This window comes from Colius striatus, chromosome Z (assembly GCF_028858725.1).
Source record: "Colius striatus isolate bColStr4 chromosome Z, bColStr4.1.hap1, whole genome shotgun sequence".
NCBI lineage: Eukaryota > Metazoa > Chordata > Aves > Coliiformes > Coliidae > Colius > Colius striatus.
In genome coordinates, this window is record NC_084790.1 from 24,024,190 (window position 1) to 24,043,844 (window position 19,655).

The window sequence follows — 19,655 nt, forward strand, 5'->3', positions numbered from 1 at the left end:
GAAAGACTGAAGGAAAGAAGATTTACTGAGGTTAGGGGAGAAAACAGGAAAGAAGCTTGTGATGATATTTGGTAATTCTGTAGAAAACTTTGAAAATGTAAGCAAAACTACTCTCTGTGTTTTTGTCAATTAGACAACATATAAATATACTTTTTGTTATATTGTATCATGTCATTTTCAGCTTTTTATGAAAAAAATACCTAGAGTTTAAGAATGCACATGCGTGATCTGAAATTTGCCACCATCCAGCAGTGCATCCACTTCAATATTACACTGAAATGTACAGTAATTTGTTTGTAGCTGAATACACAGACGTTGCAAGAGAAGCAAGAAGGATCACCAAACTGAAGGATTTGTGCCTGAATCCCACTTCTAGCAGCTGCCCTCACCACCCCCTAGGCTGAGGAGCAGAAGAGACACAGCAGCAGTGTCAAGAATCAGTACTGAGGAGTGAGAGCTCCTGCACTGCAGCTTGCTGCTGACAGCAGATGTGGAAAGGGGAAGGTACTGCCACATCTCCTTGGGGACTGGAGCCTAGTGTATGGATGTTCATACCTGGAGCATCCATATGGCTCATAGTATATGGTGAGGTCCACAGTGGAGAGTATAAAAGGCATTGTCCTTTAACTTATAAAGTAAGCCAAACATTATTAATTTGAATAATCAAAAAGACCAAATCTATTTAGGAAGCTAGGAGTTTCCTGTTTGCATATCAGCATGCTAGTGTGTGTCAGTTGCAAAAATATCATGCTGTGTTGTAACTAGATATGCACAGAAGTTATCAGTAAAACTCTTCTTGTCATTGTTTTTCTCAGTGTACTGAGTTTCCCCTTCTTCCTGCCTTCTTCCGTTTCCTCAGACTGTGGTCTGAGATTGCTGTTTACTGTGCTTTCTTGCCACATTTTAACCTTATTTGCTTCACACCTGTGGAATGAACGAAGCTTGAAGAACCAATACTGTTTTTCAGGCTCTCCAACCTTTCCTGTCCGGCATATTCTGGCGCAGTCCTTGTGGGAACATGTATCAGCTGGCTGCAACCAAAGCCAGAGTGGTTCACAGTCTGAACCCAGAAGCATGCACCTGTGCTGAAAATCACAAATAAGGGCCTCTTACTGTTGTTAGTCATAATTCACTTTCTTGCTGAGGACCCAGTTAAAGTAAGTTTTGTTAACTTAAAAATCCAGGTTGCCTTATGAGATTCTGCAGCTGTCTGTAAGATAAGATCACTTATCAGTGACCAGCACTCCTGGTGAAGGTAAGATGACCATTGATAGCATAATCTGATAAGCTTTTTAATCCTTTGTAAAATGAAATCGTTACATGGCAGTTTATAACAACCTTGAGAAAACCATGGCTTTTTGGAGGAATGGCTATATATACACAGACTTTAGAAAATAAGATAAATCTTTATTTGCATGAATTATTGCAGCATCTTGTGTTACAGTGAGATGACTTTCAATGTGCTTTTCAAAGGATGCAAAGCTATAGTTATTAAAACAACGATACCATACCCAAAATGGTATGAAGCTGACCTTGCTTACACGACTGTAACACAAAACGGAAAGGAATTGCCATGAACAGATATGTAGTATAACCATAGAAATATTGCTGAATGCGATACACAAAGTTATGCCTATACATCATGAAATTATTTGAAATGAAATTATCCATCCCCTTGCCATAAGGCTGAGGAGAGCATTTTTTCGAGGCTACGTTAATAAGAAAGTCAATTCCACCACCGAGCCGCTCGCCCTAGTGAGGAGGAGAAGTCTAGAACAAGCGAGCCTGGCCGCGCCGCGCCGCGCCCGCCCTCGGCGCGTAACCTGCGCTGAGGGGCGGCCCCGCCGCGAGCCAACGGCGCGCAGGCAGGGGCCGCTCCTCACCCCGTGTCGGCGCGCGTGCGCGGGAGCTTAGGCCGGCGGGGCCTGCGCCCGTGTTGTTGTTGGGCGCAGTGCCGCCGCCGTCCCGGGCGGACGAGGCTCTCGCGAGAGCTGTGACGGCGTGGGCGTTAGGCAGGCCCGGCGGAGGGGAGCGGGCAGGCGGTGAGGCCGGTGCCAGGGAGTGCTGCGCCTCCGCGTCCTGCCCCATAGTATGTGCCACCGCCTCCTCCCCCTCCCGCCTGACTAGGGGCGGCCGAGCGGCAGGGGCGGGCGGCGCGCTCTCGCCATGAACCTGCACCAGGTGCTGACGGGGGCTGTGAACCCCGGAGACAACTGCTTCTCCGTGGGGAGCCTGCACGACCAGCCCTTCACGGTGAGTTCCCCGCTGGGGCCCAGGCGCCTCGGCTGGGCCCGCACCCTTAGCGCCGCGGTTGCCGGCGCCGACAGCGGCTGCGTCAGGCGCGGCGGCGGTAGCCGGCCCTAGGAGCGCGGCAGCCTTCACTCGGTAGTGGCGCGGTCGGTGGCGGCCCTTCCCGCCGCCGGGGAAGGACTTCCCCGCGGGGCCTGCGGCATACCTGCCGGGAGCCTGGCCGGGGCCGGGGGCCACGGGCGAAACTTTGGCGGAATGGTGGCGGTTCTCGAGCCCGCGGGTGCGGGCAGCGACTGGGATGGGCAGGACGGACGGCCCTTCTCTCTGGGTCGGGCCGGCCTGGAGCGGGGCAAGCAGGGTGCCCGGCAGTGGCAGGCGCGCACATGCCGCGCTTAGAGGGGGTTTAGTACCGCAGGAATATGGTGACTCTGATCGAAGATTACATAAACGTCGGCCGGTACGTGCGAGTTGCTGTGGAAGGGAATTTTAGCACTCACTTTGAGATGCGTGATTGAAATCCTTTGTGGTCATAGTTGAAGATCTCAAAATACCGAGCTGTAGTGTTGAGGTTTAAAAACCCATTTTTTTAACTCCCTGTTGACGTTTATATTTAGGATGGATAAACAAATCAGCTGCTTGCAGTATTTAGTAAAGGCTAAAGCCTTTTATTAGTGTTTGGCTTGCTACCTTTCGCTTTTGTTTTGTATACAGGCTTTTTTTGTGTTTTTCTTCCCACTCTCCCTCCAAAATATACCCTGTCTGCCTTCAGTTTTCCTTTTCTGGCCACTTCTAATTAAAGCATAGTGTCGTTTGAGTTTCGTAGGGAAATGATGGATAGACATGCAGGAATTAAGAAACTTTTTGTTTTTCTCTTCCCTCTGGTGTACACAGTTAAATTACGTTGTCAGCTTGCAGCTTCACTCTGCAGCAGTGGTGCAGTGTTAATGCTGGAAAGGTGGAGTATAGTGAGCATTCGGTTTGAGGCACTCTAGAGCTCTTTCCCTATTGTTAACCAGGCTTTGCAGAGCTCATTTACCTACAGCTTTGTCCGGTGATGTGCTTGCTTCCAAGTAAAATCGAATCTCTAACCAAGTTAATGTTGGGAGATTTCTCTACATCAAGTCTTCAAATTCCAGTTGCACTGAACTTTATGATTTTAAATACTGAGAAATGTTTAAAGATCCACCAAAGGTGGGAAACCACTTGGTAAGAGACAAGGAGGTTTACTTTACAGTGAAATGCTAATAAACTTTCAAAATATGTTCTTGTAAGTTTCCCATTTTGATGTCTTTCTTTTCTGAGGGAAATAGTTAATGTCAGGGAAGCGTGCTCTGTTGGTTCAGGCCTAAATTATCAAAAGTCTTAGAGATCCCTAATGGAGAAGAAGAGTAGGAATCTGCTTGTGGGGAGAAAGGAATGACTGGGAAGTGCAGTTGACGGTAACTGTGGTTTCTATGGTTGCTTTTTTGCTAGAGCTATTTTGCCATAAATACAGTAACAATGTTTCATATAGATACATGGATCTTCCTTTGTTTTGTGCTTTCCCCAGAAGATTAGTAATGGATTTCTTTTCCTCATATTTCAGACTGAAAACAAAAATATCCCCAACTGCTTTAGTTTGGTGGTTGGTTGTTGCTGTTACTCATTTTATAATGCTGTTAAGTTCATGAGATTGCTCGGAAGGATTAAGAAGTGAAATGCACTAAAGCTAAAATGTCTGCCTTTTTGGAAAGAAATGATGGATTGAACGTTTAGAAAATCCAACAAAAAAAATGAACAGTTGTTTTCCCACATCTGAAAGCTTGATGTAAACATTAATAAGTGTAAATTGTGTTGGTGCTATCTTAGAAATGGAAAAAAAGTGTCTCAGCAAACTTCCATGCTTTCAATCTTCATGACTGAGAACTCTTAGGAGTTATATATCGTAAGAGTGGTTCGAGTTACCTTTGCCTGACAAGAGAGCTTGGTTTGTTATACTTTTTTTTTTTTTTTAAATAATACAGTATGGTTCAGAATATTGTCTGGTAAACTATGCAATTTTAAGGCAAAAAATTTTAAAATGGCGTGGCTTTTATCTAAAAATATCAAATTCTTCTCCTAAATTCTTAAAAATTGGAAGGAAATCCAGTAGAAAGTGCCTGTACATGCTGAATTGCTTGCATCTCTGAAGGTGTGCAGTTTTGTTTCAAGACAGTATTTGAGATACTTGTCCTAATGGTGTGCAGGTATGTACTTCTGGCCTCCTTTTTTTAGAATGTGAAATGTCAAGTGGAGCATGAGCTTCCTTAGAGAGAACACTGATAAGGAGTTTTTGACATGTCTTTATATATAGTAAAAAGCTCATGAGCATCAAGATACCAAAGGCAGCATGCCTGTTAATGATTTGCTGAGGGTGAGTGGTAATAAAGTGTGGGACACTAAATGAATAAGAACACAACCTGTGGAAGTTAGAATTTAACTGTTTGCTCTCCATGTGCTCATCCTGAAATTAAGTTGATTTATCTTCCCTTGTCCACAGTGGAATACCTCCTTTGCTTTCTTTTGTTGTTTCAGGTATGAAATATCTGAGTGAAAAAAAACATTTAAATAAATTCATGGAGCTCATACAGAGGATACCACTGTACTGGTTATTACTGAAGTTATGTTTAAGTTATTGGGTGACAAGTGCTGATACTGCTTTTGTGATTGGTTGGCTTTGTGCGTTTTTACTTGTTCAGTTCTGTTTGTAATATTTTTTTCCATTTGTGGTTTTTTTTCCAAATACCAGAAGAGAGGGGTAAAAAAAAAATCACTGAGAAAACCAGCAACTTTACAAGCACAAGTCCTAAGATTGGTAACGGAAGACCAATTGTAGGGATGAAAATTTGGGAAAAAGATAACTTGCATGATTTATTTCTATGCAACCATTATCTTTTTGGGACAGATTTTTATATCTTTGTGTGACTAAACTCGTCCTGGACGTGAAACTTGCTTTGTATAATTGATAAAACTGTGAACTTCAAATGCTAAGTTGAAAAGCACTTGAAAATGTGGGGATTTTGGATAGTTTGGTCAAGACCACGGTATTTTTTCCAAATATGCTAGCTTGTGATATAAAGATTTCCAGCTTTATAATTTTTTTACTAAAGTAGATTCTGTGACTCAATGGAATTCTTAATATCTGCATGGAAAATATTTCCCATTTCCTGTTTAGAGCCCTATACATATGATAATCAAGAAAACTAACTGACTGGTCATAAGAGTCATTCAAGAAGTTACACTGTTTACACCTTCTTGATTGTGATATAGAAAAGGGAAGGAAATGTTTTTACTACTACTTTTTTTTTATGTTCCACTTAACCTGTTCTGAACTTAAGAAATTTGTTGATTTTTTAAAAAAAACCCCAGAATTAATCTATAAAAATTAACGAAAAATGCTATAAAACCTCTTCACACTTCAATGAAGAGTGTAGTGTCAGTGAGAATTGAATCTAAGTGCATGGACAATCAATTTGTCACTTATATTTGTTCAAGTACTTGTGATGGATTATAAAGGTTGTGTGGTTTTTTTGTTTGTTTGTTTTTTGTTTTTTTTTTTTCCCCAAGCATAGTGAAAGAGTATTTCTTAAATTTAATTAATCTTCTTAAGGAAATAATTTTTAAAATAAGGTATTTAAATGTGGTACTTAAGACTGCTGTAAATTTTGATACAGTGACTGTGGGTGGAGAACACGCTAAAAAGACCTGTGCAAATTTATATCTGTATGGATGAGATTTTTTTTTAATAGAGTAATTCAGCAAGATACCGTGTCAGCTTTTTGATTTTGACCACTTCCAAAGGAGAAAAACACAATGTTACTGCAAAACACCCATTTAATGTGTTTATTTGAGTATAATTTTCTATTTTTAGTTTTTGCAACAAAGTTAATTCTTAGGAATTTTTCTTAGAAGAGGAATGGATGGAGGTTGGAGAATAAGAGAATTGTACTGGTAAGCTTTCAATATAGCTGTAGCAGGGAGACAACATTTCCAAAGAAGTTACTATGAACTGTTAAATGTGGTCCCTTGGTTCGCTTTGGATAGGTGATGCTGTGTGATCTTGGGCCCGTAACAGAGTGTTATCTTTCTAGTTTCTGTGTTATCTTTCTAGTCTGTGTGCTCATCCATTATATATTTGCATGTGTGTTTATATATATTACTTCATAAATGTGTATGTGTGCACACATGTACTACTGCCTTTACCTGTGCATAATAGCAAGTTATGGTAGGTATGTTTATGCTGTTTATGTAAGAGATGTGGGTTAAAGTTTGTGTAAGCTGTGCAAGGTAGTCTGTCAGTTGTATGTAGCTGTGTCAGAAGCTAGCAAAATCTTTCTATGTCAATACTTCGAAGAAATATATAATGAAGGTCAAGTGAAAGCAGGCACTGAAGGTGCTCTGCTATGTAAAACCCTACTGATTTCCTTTGTTGAGAGTAAAGTCTGATTAGCTAGTACCATTCTCTCAAAAAGAGACAAATATATCAGGCATTCACTTTAGAAGTAAATGAGAATAGTTCATATAATTCTCTATACCATTTTCAGTTAAAACATGCTTCTAAGGCACTGTTACTGTCAAAATATCTGTTAATCTTCTCCAGGGAAATATGATTTTAGAAATAAGAGCTGACATCTGATAAAAAGAATGCATAGAAATGGTGCGAAAACCTAGTACTGCATGCAAAGCCAGTTTTGTTTTCACAGGCCTGAAATATCTTTCACTTCCTAATTTCAGGCTTGTTTTTCTCTGTCAACAGCTAGTGAAATCCATGTTCATGTGGCTTGAACTAGTTCTGTCATGTGTATTTGTGTAACAGAAGAACAAAACATTGTTTAATAAACATTCCAAGAACATGATAATGTCAACATTATCTGGCTGTCCCATTGTGCAAAGACAAATTTCTTGTAAATGTTCTAGGACATTCTTAAGGTGAAAGGCTTTTATGGCTCACCAAATTCAGACTTAAAGAGTCTGCTGGCTTTAAAAAGGCATCATGGGCTTTTACTGTTTTCTTTTTGAAAATTGATATATTTATGATTTCTTTCCTAGTTGAACTGTAATGAAGTATTTTGTTCCTTCCCCACCTATCCTCTACCAAGGGCCAGGTAATATGGACAGGAGACTGGATGTGAGAAATAGTGGAACTCTGAAATAGTTTCCTACCCTACATGTAATAAAATACCGGATTTACCTTTTTTTTTTGTTAGTTTCCATAGCTTTTAAAAATGCAATTTCAATAGCTTCTGTCTAAATGAAAATGGGTGGCATGGAAATTACTGTGGACAAGTCTTGCAGTAAAAAAATAAAGTTGACTGATGGAATAGAATAAATTTTTGTGTTATCTGAGAGACTGTCAGAATACAGAAAGTACCCTTTACTACTGAGTACTGACTTCCGTACTGTGCAAAACTTAATTCAAAACTGGATTCCATTCTGTAGAGAGATAGTCTGATGGACAAATTGTGGTAGGGACAGCAAAGAACCAAAGCAAAGACACCTTAGGAGGTGGGGAGAACTCAGACTTCTCTCCCTAAGTGTCTGGCTAGTGTGAGTTGTGATGGGGTAGGGATGGTAGGCAACAGTTGAAAAAGGAGCCTGTTGCAATCTCATTTGCCAGACAGCCTAGTTACTTTCTATTCAAATACTTTTCTTTTTCTTTGAAATAAGTTACTTTGTTCTCTTTTGCATCCCTTGCCATTTGTCTTTGAAATTATGGTTGTCTTACAGGCGAACATCGACTCAACATCCAAATTTATTTCAAATCATCATCCTTCTGCCTGACTGTAGTTGTATTTGCAGTCTCCTTGAAATTGCCTTTTTAAAAAACCTTTTTATGTGAGCAGATAAACTCTTGCCCTGCTCTAGTCTGGACTCATACGAGTGCACTTATAACTAATAGTTAGAACTGGGAACTGCTAGGATTATAAGATGAGAAGATGCTCCTCAATCTTTCATTATAAAGTTGATCCCTGATTTGAGAAACTTTTTTTTTTAAACACACAGCATATGAAGTCAGGCAAGAAATGAGGATTAAATATAAAATAATATCCGTATTTAAGCATGGTAATACAGAGAAGGAGCTATAGCTCTCAGTCAAGAATTTATATCCATAAAGAGGACATTTTCAGGGAACGGTTAAGTCTAGGATATTATACCTCTTAGAGCTACTACTGTCCAGCACAGCCTGGGTTATCAGGAGATGATCTGAGTTCTGGTACTGTTCTAAGTCCTTGTTTCTTGTACACTGATGAATATACCAGTTCCTAAAGACTCCAGTATGTAGTGTTTGGTAAAGTTCTTCCAGTACAAAATGCCAAGTGTACTCACAAGATTCTTTTTGTACTTAAAACTGGTTAAGTTCTTGATCCCATTAAAATGATTAGTTTATGAACTTCAGAATCATTGATAACAGTGTGTGTTACTATGTGTGGTAATTCTTGCTCACCATCATGGTAATTATGTAGTGTTTTGATGCTATGTGGTCTCAGGCTTGCCTGTGAAGCTAGAAATGGAGAGAACTAGATGGGAGAAGTCTACTATAAAGTGCTGATGAGGCCTAGAGGGTCACACAGAAGAGCAGATGGGTTTCATACCGTCTTTGGCATTTTGGTGTCATAAACACATTTTTAATAAAGCTGAGTTCTCTTTAAAGTGAATCACTTTTTTTTTTTTTTTCATTTAAAATTGCCTTCCTGCAGAACATTACATTCAACAAAATGGCTTTGGGGAAAAAGTTATATATATGATATTTCTGAAGAACCTTTGTTCAATGCACTATGGACATAGTGAGTCACCAGGTGAGATGGTGTTTAACTAAAGGGGAAAATGTTCAGTGAGGAACAGGTCCAAAGTTCATGTCATTGTGGTATCAAAAGAATCACTTTAATACTCAAACAAAAAGTAGTACTCAATCTTCTCTTTTGGAATGAGTTTAAAATTAGATTGCTTTGGATTTTGTGGTTTAATATGTCAATTTGTAATAAATCATGCCATTTCAACAGGAGGAATTAAGCTGCTTGAACCTCAAAGCTGAAGAGGGGACAGGACATGAAGGGGCTTAAAGCCCTGACCAATAATAAAAGATGATAAATACAGTTACATGTAGTTTACAGAAGAATTATAGGTAGCGTTCTCAATTAGCAAGTTATTTTAAATGTGACTAGTGGTCTACTGTTGGGAAATTTTGGCTGAGAATGGTGATAACAGTTTTCTGTGAAATGTCACTGAACCTTGTGCAGGAGAAATTGTCTTTACACCCAAATATCGGTATTTTTAATTTTAATTATTTATTTTAATATATGTGATGGTCTGATAGTCTAGGTCAGGCTTAGTAAACGTACTCTTTCATGTGAAACACCTGAAAACATTATAATCAGATTTCATATTTCATATTTGTAAATCTAGCATTCAATTTTTCTGTGTTTTTTCAAGTTGAAAGAGTTTTTAGTTAATGTACTAGAAATTAGTGGGACTGGTTGTGAGACACAATCAGTTACATCAGTATAAAGAAGGCTTCCATCTGCAGTTTTTGTGAGACTGTTCTGCGCTTGATTCTGTTGGCCAACTAGAAGGGAATTTTTGGCTTTTCTATTTTTCTCTCACTCTTAACAGAGTACTGTTGTTCCCCTAATTTTGTTGCTAGTGACTTGACTAACTTTTTAATAGATATGCACTCTTTGTTCTAGGACTTTCATCCTTGATTGCTTCACTCTTATGCTTATTGAACAATTCTGCTCTACTGTTATTTTTCCAAGTTTTTCCCATCTTCCTTTGCATTTTAATCTGTACTCAGTTTATAGTAAAACTTGCATAAAGACAGGAAGAAATTTTGACTATGATGTTGCAGTATTGATGTAACTCTGAAAATGTTAAAATCAAATTACCTACTGATAATATAAATTTAAGAGATAATAAAATTAATCAATGGAATGCAAGTGTGAGGACACTCAATAAGTCTGACAATATGTTTTTTCTTTTCTATAACTAAACTTCATTTTTTTACCCATTTGTATTTTTCTTCTAAGTTCCTTACTGAATACTCTGTACAGTTTTTGCTCCTCAGTTCTGTTTCCTCTTTTCAAAAGGCTTTTTTTTTTTTTAATTAATGCCTCTGTCTCCATTCTAGGAAATGTATTACTTTTTGTTCTTCATGTTTTTTCTTTTCTCTTAGATCTTTTTGTAACTGCATTTTTTGCCTCTTTTCCCTTGAACCAATGTTTGCTTGTTACACCAGTGTTGTGACACAGTTCTAAGCATCAAGGAAAAATAATTTGCCCCTTCTGCTTCATTTAAATTGTAGACATCTATTTGTTCTCTGCAAATACAGCTATACTTCTGTCTGTGGTGTTTTATGCAGATAGAATGTGTGGATTGTAACGTTTTGTACTTCACCAAAATGCTGTAAGTAGAGAAAACTTCACTTTTGTTTCTTGTTTCTTTTTTAGGCTTATGCCTCAGGATGTGATATTGTGGTACTAGGGACTGACTTTGAAAGATTACAGATAATCCCTGGAGCAAAACACGGAAACATTCAAGTAGAATGTGTGGACTGTTCAATACAACAGGGGAAGGTATGTAGAGTGATGTTTCTAATAATGTTCTGCCAATGTCATGTTAAGCACCTTGTCAAGTGTATGCATACTCAAGAGTCAGTAATAAAATGCCTGATTGCTTAATGCCTTTGTGATAAGCAGCATGGTGGATTTGAAATAGTAGCCATAGACAGGAGATTTTAGAAGTTATGTAGGGCTGCAGAGGAAGATACAGATACATGTAGGACTGACTAGAGGAGATAACAAAACCTTGACTAAAAGATGAGTAAGATGAAAATGAAGGTACTTTACTACCTACTGGGAGGGTCATTGACATGCTTTAACATGTTAGTGCCTGGCAGCAGATGAGTGCATCCACAAAATTCGCTTTCAGGTGATCCAGAAAAGTGACATCTCTTTCAGGCAATTCATAACGGCTTGAAACTGCTTTTGGACATGGCTTTGCTTTCTTGAATTCTCAGCTTTTCCTTTTCTTGTGTAGGTAAACTGGATCTAAAGTGTATTTTAGACACTATTAGATATGAAATCCTTTTTATGGAGGTATTTAATTGTTTTGTCACAGTAAAAGAGAAATAACCAGGTAACTATCCATTGGGATGATTAAGATATTCAGCAATTCAGTAAGAACTGTGCCTGAATACATAGTGGCTCATATAAGAGGTTTTTCTTTTTAGTTTGTTACTTTCTTTAAGCCTATACTAGCAAGGGGATAACATGAACCTTTTACACATCACTACAAGCATTATGGATTGATGAGAGCTTTGGTTAAATTACTGTGTCAGTCTTGAAACAAGACCTTTGTGTGGAAACCAGTTCATGTTTACATGTGAAGTCTATAATGAGGATGATCCCCAGCTGCGCTCTTTCTACTTTTTAATGCTTCTGCAATGAACTAATGCAATGGTAGTAAGGGACCATAAATGAAAAAAGGAAATGTTTTCCTCTATGTTTCTGGTACCTCATAGCCACAAAGACTGCTTTTAATGAGAGAAATTTTTTTTAGTTCATTGGCCATGTATTAACAGATGATGAAATACACGTGTACATATCACAGTTAATCTTATAAAATTTTTCTGCAAATTTACTTGGAAAGTCATCTTGACTGCACGGTATTAATTCTGTATGCATTTAAATGACAACCTGTTTTTGAACTGTAAATTAACACATCTGAATATGTCAAACTATCAAGCTTACTAAGCTTTAGAAATTTTTCATTTCTGAAGTGGACCTGTGTCGTCATTTTGCAAACTGATATTTTCTGCTATCAATACACTACATAGTATTTTGCCATTCTGCAAATACAAGTGCTGAATGGCAGGGAATCTACTGATTGACCAGACTTATCATTACATTTCCAGTTCACTGTTGCAAGGATCAAATTCCTTCTTACAGCTGCTTCATCACTATCTTTGTACAGATCTCTCTTAAACTTACCTGCAGATTATTCTTTGTTGTTTAAAATGTATAGGAAGAAGAATGCAAATAATTCAGTTTTTTTAGATTGCAGTTTTGAACCTTTCTAGAAATCACCCACTTACAATTTGTAGTTTACAAATTATGTACCTTTTCAGTTTTTTACTTCATGAAGAGCTGCTTTCAAGCATGTTCTCCATAATAACTGGCCTTTACTCTCTCTGAATTATCTCCCATCATTCTGCCTTTGGATAACAGAATTGGTTTGTAAAAGAGTTGTTGTCTAGTTATGAAAGTAATAAATTTAAATTTTTCTCTGTTTTTGCCCCCTTAGTCTATTTCCAGTTTATTTGGAAGCTAGTGCCTTGTAAAGGTACTTTGATGTGGTGACAGCTTGGAAGTTTGTGTATGACCCACCTCTCCTTTAACTTTGAGTGATGGTGGGAATGTGGCATTATATTTTCTCTCTTCCTGGTCTAGTTTTGGAGATAAACTTTAATTCTCTATTTCCAAGATTTTTCTTCATTCCAAGGTGACAGGAGAAGAAAGGTTGAGAATTTTTAATCATCCCAAGAAAGCATATGTGCATATATTTACATTTAGATGTGTCTATATCGAAACTTTTTCAAAAACTCTCCCGTAGATTTGCAAGGAGTAGTTTCACAAACAGGGCAATTTAATCTTAGGCCATTGAATTTAGGTTCTTGCAACTTGGAAAATAACAGTTTATTTTTAAGTGGGTGCAGCACTTGGTCTTCTCTGATACAGTGTAAGCTATAAGCCTCTTTTTGAATACTCTAGTGAATATAATAATAATGCCATAACTTCAAAACTTGTTTCTGTGGTTTAGCTTGTAAAAATTATTCTGGTTTGAGTGCAGCACAGAGCCATCAAGATGATCAGGGGACTGGAACATCTTTCATAGGAGGAAAGTCTGTGGGAACTGGGGCTTCTTAGTCTAGAAAAGAGGAGACTGAGGGGGAATCTTATTAATATTTACAAATATCTAAATGGTGAGTATTGGGAGGTTGGGACATCCCTTTTTTCTGTTGTATCTAGAAACAGGACAAGGGGTAATAGGAAGAAGCTGGAACACAAAATGTTCCATTTAAACGTAAGAAAGCTATTGCACTGTGAGGGTGAGGGAGCCCTGGCACAGGCTGCCCAGAGGGGTTGTAGGGTCTCCTTCCGTGGAGGTCTTCAAGACCCACTTGGACGTGTTCCTGTGCAACCTAATCTGGGTGAACCTGCTTCTGCAGGGGAGTTGGACTAGATGATCTCTGAAGATCTCTTCCAACCCTACCATTCTATGATTGTATGAAATATCTTAACGAGGTACAGGAGGACAGCTCATTTGAAATGTTTAGTCAAAGTTGTTTGTATCATGACTTGTGACTGCAATGTTAAAATATATATGAAGTATTTTCTTCGTGGAACAGACTGTTCCACAGATGTCATATAAGAACCTAGGTACTAGTTAAAAGTTGCATTGAGTTTACATGCTGATAGGTTACCTGCAGGAAATTGGTAAGTAAACCCCAGAAGTTTTTAAAATATGGCATTTTAAAATATTATGAGTTTGAAAGCTTGATTTTGAATCTAGGGTTTATAGTTTCATGAACTATACTATGGTGGGGAATTTTTAATTGTTTTTTAGTAGACAGTCTGTGGGTTTTTTTCAAAGATTGTGATTGTTTTAATTGGTGCTGTTTGAAAGTGGGTGATAATGTGACTCATAGTGAGTTACAGACTTTTTGATGAATGGGAAAAATATTGAGGGCTTCTATGCAATATAGAGGCCTGGTTAGATATTTTGATTATATGAAAACTTTATAAAATGATAAAATGCTGTCAGTTTGGACAAAGTGTTGAGGGTAGACAAAGTTATTACTTCAAGGACAAATGCTTTGTTCTTATATGACAGTGCAAGAATTATAGTCATAGAATGGTTGACTTGGAAGGGAACTTTAAAGATGATGTAGTCCAACCCTGCCCTTTGCTGTGGGGCAGGTCACTAGGTTGCATTACTCAAAGCTCTATCCAACTTTCCCAGCCTTTTTTCATAGAAAATGTGTTCCTCTGACCATTTCTATGGCTCTCCTCTTGATCTGCCATGTCTTTCTCGTGGTAGGGACACCAGATTTGGAGAGAGTTCTCCAGGTGGAGTTTAACCAAAACACAGAAATTAGCTCCCTCACCCTACTTGCCACACTCATATTTTGATGCATCCCAGGATTTAGTTGGCTTTCTAGGCTGCAGGCACACATTGCAAGCTTGCATTCAACTTCTTATACGGCAGTATCCCCAAGGCCTTCTTCGTAGGGCTGCTATGATTCCATTTATACCCCTAATCCATATTGATACTGGGGATTACCCAGACCCAGGTACAGGACCTCGCACTAGTCCTTATTGAACTTCATGGGCCCACTCTTCAGGCCTGTCAAGTCCCTTTGAGTGGTGGCACCCCTCCTTCAAGTGAATCAATTGCACCATTCATCATGCTGTTATCTGCAAACCACTGTTGCTAAGAATGGCTGTAACCTCTCTCTTGCAGCTCAGACTTCTCTGCACATCTCATTTCTAATTGCAGGACTTGAGACTATAATAGACAATAGATGTCTTGATGATTATTGTGATGGTAGTTTGGGAAGTTCTTCAACACACAAATATAAAATATTCTTTTTGGTGGCATGCTGCTCAGTGAGGACTAGTCAGAGTGGCTGTATCATTGTGAAAGCATGTGGAATCTTTTGGGGCAGTTCATCTGGACACTATTTGTTTTGCATTTTGGCGTGCAAATGTTAGTTTGTCTTGAAAACTTACTAAACAATAAAAAAACGGAAGAACTGGTCACACTTGGAAACATGTAAAAATCTAGTAAATATGTATATAAACTTGCTATTGGGATGTGAAGTGGAATTACAGGAGTAAAAGTGTAAGTGAGGTAAGGTAACTGAAGAGAGAGAAGAGAAATATTAGTCTGAGATGTAAGGAAAAAGTTTCTTCAGCCATTTTGCAACTGTGACAAAATAATTCTTGACATTTTGGGGTCAGGCTGATGTTTAGGTTGGTAGTGTGATAGAAATTTATTTAACTGTTGGTGCTTTTTTGTGCAGAGGTTTTCTCTTGAAGCTACAGGTCTATGGATTTTATGATCTGTATATTTGTACCGATCATGTACATCTGTAGCTAACAGATATGTGAATAATGGAAACTTAGATATCATAGCTTAATACTTTTCTCCTTAAAGCTGTTGTAGCCTATACTGAAATAAAATATGCTTTATAAAGTGACTCTGGCTTTCGTTAATGTTGTTAAAAGAAAACTAAGGAGAACTATCGAAATTACTCCGTTTTTGTTTCAGCATAGTTTTAGGTAACATTGCCAGTGACAGCTCTCTCAGGCTCTCTGCTTGAATTCTTTAAAGTACATTTTTCTTGTTTTGGCACTTGTTAGCGAGTCTTTTAAGCTTGCTTTTATATAGGTATCCTGAGATTAAATATTCTTAATTCTGTTTCAATACAAATTTTGTGTGGCTGATACCAGTGATGGAATGAGGCTTTGAAGACACTAATTAAAGCTTGCAACTATTTTTTGAGTATTTTTATTAGCATTTAGTAGGTCTTCTGTTGGGCAGTTCTCTACTTTGAGTGTTTAGCTTGTGTAGCTTGAGGCTTCTCTATTAACTTTTTATAATTTATCATGTTGATGTGTCAGGGAAGTCCACAGAAGTACCCTGAACTGATGATGGTTCCATTTCTGAGAGTGTGAACCCTGCAGGTTCCTTAGAGTGTTTAAGTAATTTAATGTTGTAAGAATATTGATAATGGATCTGATTTTAAAGAAACCCACAAATGGTCATGTCCACCTATACTCTCAGTAGCTCATCAGTTCATCATATGTAAGTAACAAGATGTACTTTTTGTTATGATCAGCATTTGCTTCATGATTTTTTCTAAATGTCTTTTTTTCTGTTATAAAAAAGCGAGTATCAGAGTGAGTTTCAAATTTATGTACAAGGAGAGTTAAAAGTAGGATTAACAATGTGCATTTTATTCTTGTTTGCTCTATAGCTTGTTTCTTCCGTGATGTTTATGTACATATAAATATAAATTGATTTAGATTGCAGCTTCTTATGGAAAAGTGATTTGTATCTTTGAGCCAGTTAGCCTCCTGAAGCAGAACAGAAGTCATCATAATGTAAGTAATTAATAATTCCTTAATTACTTTAAAGCTGAAGATTTCTTTGATGTCTTTTTTTAATGATAGAAGAAAATTGAGACATTAGATGGATGGCACTCAGGAAGTGAAAATGGTAGGAGGGGATTGGAGACATGTTACTTGAAGTGTTTTTTAAAAAACTGGATTTTACTATAGTGCTTCATATTAGTGATTTATCTAACCCTACAATTCATAACTGAAACATTCCAGAACACCAGAAGATGTGCACACTCCTCTTCTCCAAGGGGTATAGCTGTTACGATAGGAATTGCTTTTTGGATCATGCTGTACAGCTTTGATGGCCTCGTGTGCTTTACAATTCTAGTTATAACTTTGGATTATGAAATTGCATGCTCTTGGTCAAATCTGTCATAGTTTCAAAAGTCTATGGATATGTTAGAGTAATCTGACTGAATGCTTACACTACAACCTTTCCTGCTTATTCTTAAAAGCATGACTTAGTTTCAGTGACAGTGGTTTAGTGCATTAGCAGCCAGAATCTTAATTTCTGGCTAATAATATGATTTAAAGCAAGTTATTTAACCGTACTTCTTGCATGGAGAGGATTTATTTTATAATTAGAAGCATTAAAGTATAGTTAAAGTCAGTTTAATAATACGAGAGTGTTGACAGCAATTGCTCAAGGAACTTCTGTCTCCTTCTTCAGGAGTTTGGTCACTACATTTGTACAAGTATATTTTTTATATGGCCATACAGTGAATTCACTTCTTCATATTAACCAGCTCAGCCATATGTTTCCCAGTGTACCTGCAAATCAATGGTATTTTATATATTAGTTAAATAAATGGTATAGAATACATTTATGTCACTGGAAAACAGTGGAGTAAAATAATGGTAAAATGTGACTTCCTATACTCATATGAACTTCTAAGTACTTCTCTCTCTTTTAATGACTGGAGACATTGAATCCATCCCAGATGTTTTTGTCCACTGGTAAACAGTACACTTCAATTGAAACTTTGAAGTTAATGGAGTAACTGTAAGCACTAGAGGAGGCACTCTCCACCTATGGTTTACTTTCAGATATTTGTAATTGAAGAAATAATGCTGTTACTTCATTCTTGCAGTTAACTTATCTGCAGTAATTTCCAGCATACATTTTTAGGTTGTTGCAAGATAGTCTGTCTTCCACGTACTAGAATGTTCAGGCTTGAAAAAAACACCCAAAAAATCCCCAACAAAACAAAACCCCAAAAAGCCAACAACATGAACCCACCAGAAATATTTAATTTAAATCCTTATCAACAGGTATTTGTAGTTTCCCGCCAAACTTCTGAATGGTTTAGTTGCTATTTTAACTTTGATGTCCTTTGGTTTGATCTTTTTGGAATGGGAGATGATTGATCAAAAATGCCTGTCTTTATTAAGAAAAAAAATGTGGTCTCATATTTCCAGTAATTATTTCAGTTAATTTTATAATTCAAAGCATCAAAGCTTTTCAATCTATTTTGTAAACAGATCAGCTAAACGTTTTGTGAATTTAATCCTCAGCTTGTTCCCAGTGAATGAAATAATGTGCAAAATCTGAAGACAGTTGACTGTCCTGTTGTATATGAAAAAAAAAAGAAATACCACATGTGTTATCTTGACAATATTAATCCTTTAATTCAACTGCACTAGTGATATAAAGCACCAGGTGCATTTAATGTGTTTCATTTTTGAAACAAAATTTCTTTTTTACAAAAATGAAATCAGACCTCTCTTTAAACAAATCTGATGCTTATGATGATTTCATATACTGAAATTTTTTCAAACTATGTTTTTAATTCTGTTTATATGGTCAGATTAAAGGAAAGTTATTTTGCTGAAAAATCAGATTGAATAAATTTTTATTTGATAAGCAATAATTTATTTTAAACACATCCTTTGTAAAAGTTGGAGAGTGCAGTGAAGATGTACTGTTTCTATTATAAAAACACAAGAGTGGGAAGGAAAGCTTTTTATGCTAATGTTTGTGAACAATTAAAATTTCAGACATTGCATTATCAGTGGCAGAAGAATGCTCAAATCTTACTGGAAGCAATAGCACATAACCTAACATGGGATCCCACAGGTAAGAACAGAATAAAAGAAACACCTGGCTGCTTTATACCACAGTTAATTTTTAATGTAAATTTTACCTTTCTTTGGGGACAAGGGCAGGATTTTTTTTTTGTCCTAAAATCATGAAGAAAACTGAACTGATTTGAAATAGCTTTTGTCACTTGGTATAGGAGAGCCAAAATATTAGGTGCGTCAGTGGTCTTACTCAATTATCTTAATTTCATCAGTATCTAATGTTTAAAAATATGGCTTAAATGTTAAGTTTTTATTGTGAAAGAGGGGTGTCTACAGTAGCTCTAGGTGTTTATTTTAGAGAACAACTGCTTTGAAAATTAGATTAATTTTCACAATTTGAACTGTAGATATTTTAATCAAACATACTTGAGAGTATGTTCTTGAAGATTGACCTAGTCTATATCTGTGTAGGAGAATGTGTGTCTGAATCCAGCATATTTTGTTCTGCAGTTTCAGTTTTGCAAAACTGTGTTTTCTGTCTCATTATGGAAGTCTGTATTTTACTACTTGATTTATAGTTACATTACTATAAGTATTTGTTTCAGGCACTCGCCTTTTAACTGGTTCCAGTTGTCTTCAGCTTTGGTCCAACATTCCTTCGGAAAACTCTTCTGACAATGAGAAAATTGAAGAAACAGATATTGGACTTGGAGAATGGAGATGTATCTGGCAATGCAAGTAAGAAAGTCACTTAAAAACAAGTAATTAATTTTTTTTTCCTTGCTGATTCATATCTTTTGGATTAAATACTTAATGTAGTTCAGTGAAGTACTATTGTATGCTAGTATTTGATGATATGTGATAAACTTGAATCTTATTTCCCTTGAATATGTGACATTTCTTTCTTCTGATGAGACCAATTGGAGTTGGTTTTGAGATAGTTAATATTCTTAGGTGCTTCTTCAATTAGATTTTACTGACATGCAGTATGAAAGGAAGGCTGCTATTGAGACTATCCTGGTAGACTTTGTTTCATGTGAAAAAAAAAAAAAAAAGTGAAAGCTGCATATTTCAAAGTTGTTAACATTACAAGACTGCTTCGCTCTATGTCCAACGTACTGCACCTTTCTTTCCTTCTCCTATAGTGCTGTACTTTCACACACCTTTTACTTTCTCTGTGTT

The 19,655-nt window shown here is 37.3% G+C and overlaps 1 protein-coding gene across 7 annotated transcripts in view; it reads left to right on the forward strand.

Moving 5' to 3' along the window:
- The first annotated feature begins 1,926 nt into the window (after window positions 1-1,926).
- Window positions 1,927-19,655, forward strand: part of DMXL1 (Dmx like 1) — an 85,964-nt gene continuing 68,235 nt past the window's right edge. For 4 of the 7 annotated variants that reach the window (XM_062018979.1, XM_062018980.1, XM_062018983.1 and 1 more), the window contains exons 1-5: window positions 1,927-2,253; window positions 10,713-10,838; window positions 16,356-16,433; window positions 18,450-18,528; window positions 19,079-19,211. In XM_062018979.1, the coding sequence (XP_061874963.1) occupies window positions 2,167-2,253; window positions 10,713-10,838; window positions 16,356-16,433; window positions 18,450-18,528; window positions 19,079-19,211 (503 nt within the window). In that variant the 5' untranslated portion in view covers window positions 1,927-2,166. Of the gene's footprint in view, window positions 2,254-8,976; window positions 9,066-10,712; window positions 10,839-16,355; window positions 16,434-18,449; window positions 18,529-19,078; window positions 19,235-19,655 lie in introns of those variants that run through there. The other 3 variants (XM_062018981.1, XM_062018982.1, XM_062018984.1) reach the window with 3 other exon arrangements.